General features: G+C 60.1%; 1 protein-coding gene across 1 annotated transcript; it reads left to right on the top strand.

The window, feature by feature from the left end:
• The first annotated feature begins 933 nt into the window (after positions 1-933).
• On the top strand, positions 934-1,542 carry LOC136525626 (uncharacterized). The gene has a single exon (XM_066518554.1). It carries the CDS (start codon positions 934-936, stop codon positions 1,540-1,542), a length of 609 nt encoding a protein of 202 aa, XP_066374651.1.
• Positions 1,543-2,544: the final 1,002 nt, after the last annotated feature.

Below are 2,544 nucleotides of genomic sequence, written 5' to 3'. Positions count from 1 at the left end.
CGCGCACGCGCCTCGCGGGGCGAGGCCAATGCCGTGAAGCAAGCAACGGCGAGGCCGGTTGGGTTGATTGATACGAGTGACATGAGCAGATTCCCCAGCGTTGGTGAGCACGGATATGGATCACACCACAAGCCAAACAAATTAACAAAATATAGCCGCTCCGTCTCCGTGGTGGTAAAAGACAAGTGTCAGATGCTGCAATTGTCGCGCTGTGATGTGTGGTCTTTCTGTTCTGGGAGGACACGACGACACGCCGCTGATCCAGTTCCAGGTGCTCCCCGCCATGGGCGCGCAAAGAGATAGATGGAGGGCCGTGCGGGATGTTGGCGGAGCCAACTGGCCGGTCCTCACTCACACTAACTATAGCGAGTGGTCGATGACCATGAAGGTCGCTATTCCCTAATCATACTCTTTCATGGTATAAAGAGACTAGATTCTAACCCTAGGCTTCCGCAACCCCTAACCCGTGCCGCCGCCGGTTCACCGGCCGCATGCCGCCGTCGCCGAGTGTCCACCACTCGCCGGCCACCACTCGCTGGCCCTCCTCGCGCAGTCCTCAGCGCTCGCGGACGCGCGGCCCTTAGCGCCTGCGTGACGCGCCCTTCCACGCCGCTGTCTTCCTCGCCCCGTGCACGATCCGCACGCCAAGAGCGCGTCGCGTGGCCTCGCTCGATCCTCGCCGGTTTCCCGCGCGTGGCCTCGCTCGATCTCATCTGATTCGCTCGATCTCATCTGATGGCCGAAACCGACGCCCAACGCTAGGCTCGCGAGGAGCGCGCCCGCAAGGCGGAGGCAGATCGTGTTGTGGCCCTCGACACGTACGAGGCCAAGTACGCCGCTGTCCACGCCGCGGCCATCGCCGTCCTCAACATCAAGGTCCTCGTGCCCCTGGTCTTGGATCGCGCCGCCGACAACTATAACCGGTGACGGTCCATGTTCCTCGTTGTCCTGGGCAAGTATGCCCTAACGGACCACATCCTCTCCGACGTCGTCAACGCCGATCGACCGGCGTGGGTGCAGATGAACTACACCGTGCTCACTTGGCTCTACTGCACCATCCACGCCGATCTCCAGCAATCGACGATGAACCGCAAGTCGAACGCGCGCGGCGCATGGCTCTACCTCGAGAATGAGGTCCTCGGCCAACGCGAATCGCGCGCCCTACTGCTCTCGGCGGAGTTCCGCACGGCGAAACAAGGGTCTGCCTCCATCACCGACTTCTGCCGCCGTCTTGAAACGATGGCGGCAACCCTCAGCGACTTCGGCGATCCGATCGGGGATCGGACTTTGGTCCTCACTCTCCTTCGTGGGCTCAATGGCAAGTTCCGGCCAATGGTCTCCAACCTCAAGATGCGGCAACCCTTCCCCACCTTCGAGGAGGCTCGCACGCTCCTCCTGCTCGAGGAGATCGACATCGACGACGTTGCTGCAAGCGAAGCCGCCGGGGCATCGGACCCGCCACCATCCTCTGCGACAACCGCGCTCATCACTGCCCCGTGCCCTCCTGCTGGGCGCTCCTACGCAGGCCAGGGCCAGGGCTAGGGCGGCCATGCCGGCCACGGCCAGGGCAGCTACGCCGGTCCCAGCCAGAGCAGCCAAAGCCAAGGCGGCCAGGGTGGCTCACAACGCACTAGACGTCGCCGCGGTGGCCGCGGCCGCAACCAGCAGTAGCAGGTCTCCAACACTGGGGGCAGCTATCGCTCCCCGGCACCGTTCTACAACCCATGGACGGGCACCGTGTAGCTCTGGCCGTGCTCGCCGGGCGGTCCGGGGACGCCATTTCGACCTCCGCCGGCTGCCTTCACTGCTGTTCCTCAACCACAACAGCAGTACATGTAGCCGTACGTGCAGCAGTCGTACACCCTCGGACCTCCTCCAGGGTTCAGCTACGGAGGACCATCACCGCCACAGCAGCAGCAGCAGTGGACGCCCATGCAGGGCGCGTCCTGGGACCCGTCCGCCCTCGTCAGCAACTTCAACACCATGACGCTGACGCCCCCTTCATCGGCCGAGTGGTACGTTGACTCCGGCGTCGGTGCCCATATGGTCAACAATGCTGGTATTCTTTCTACCTTTCACCCTCCTTCGTCATCTAGTCCTTCATTTATCATTGTTGGTAACAGAGCTTCGCTTCCCGTTACATCTATTGGGTCACACTCATTCTCCACCACACGACGTCCTCTTGTTCTTTCTGATATTTTAGTGTCACCAAACATTATTAAGAATTTGATTTTCGTACGTCGTTTTACCACTGATAATAATTGTTCCATTGAGTTTGACCTGTTTGGCCTCTCTGTGAAGGACCTTCAGACATGGAGCGTGATCGCCAGGTGCAATAGCACGGGTGACCTCTACCCATTCTTCCTAGCACCATCCAGCACTCCCACTGCCCTCGCTGCCACCGCGTCATCCACCTCCTTCTGGCATCGTCGCCTTGGTCATCTTAGACATGAGGCTCTTTCCAAGCTTATTAGTTCGAATGCTATTTCATGTAATAAGCACCATATTGATCATGTTTGTCATGCCTATCAGCTAGGTCGCCAT

Source organism: Miscanthus floridulus, chromosome 19 (genome assembly GCF_019320115.1).
Source record: "Miscanthus floridulus cultivar M001 chromosome 19, ASM1932011v1, whole genome shotgun sequence".
NCBI classification, from domain to species: domain Eukaryota; kingdom Viridiplantae; phylum Streptophyta; class Magnoliopsida; order Poales; family Poaceae; genus Miscanthus; species Miscanthus floridulus.
The sequence above is the reverse complement of the archived record's forward strand: the minus strand, read 5'-3'. Positions and strand labels throughout refer to the sequence as shown.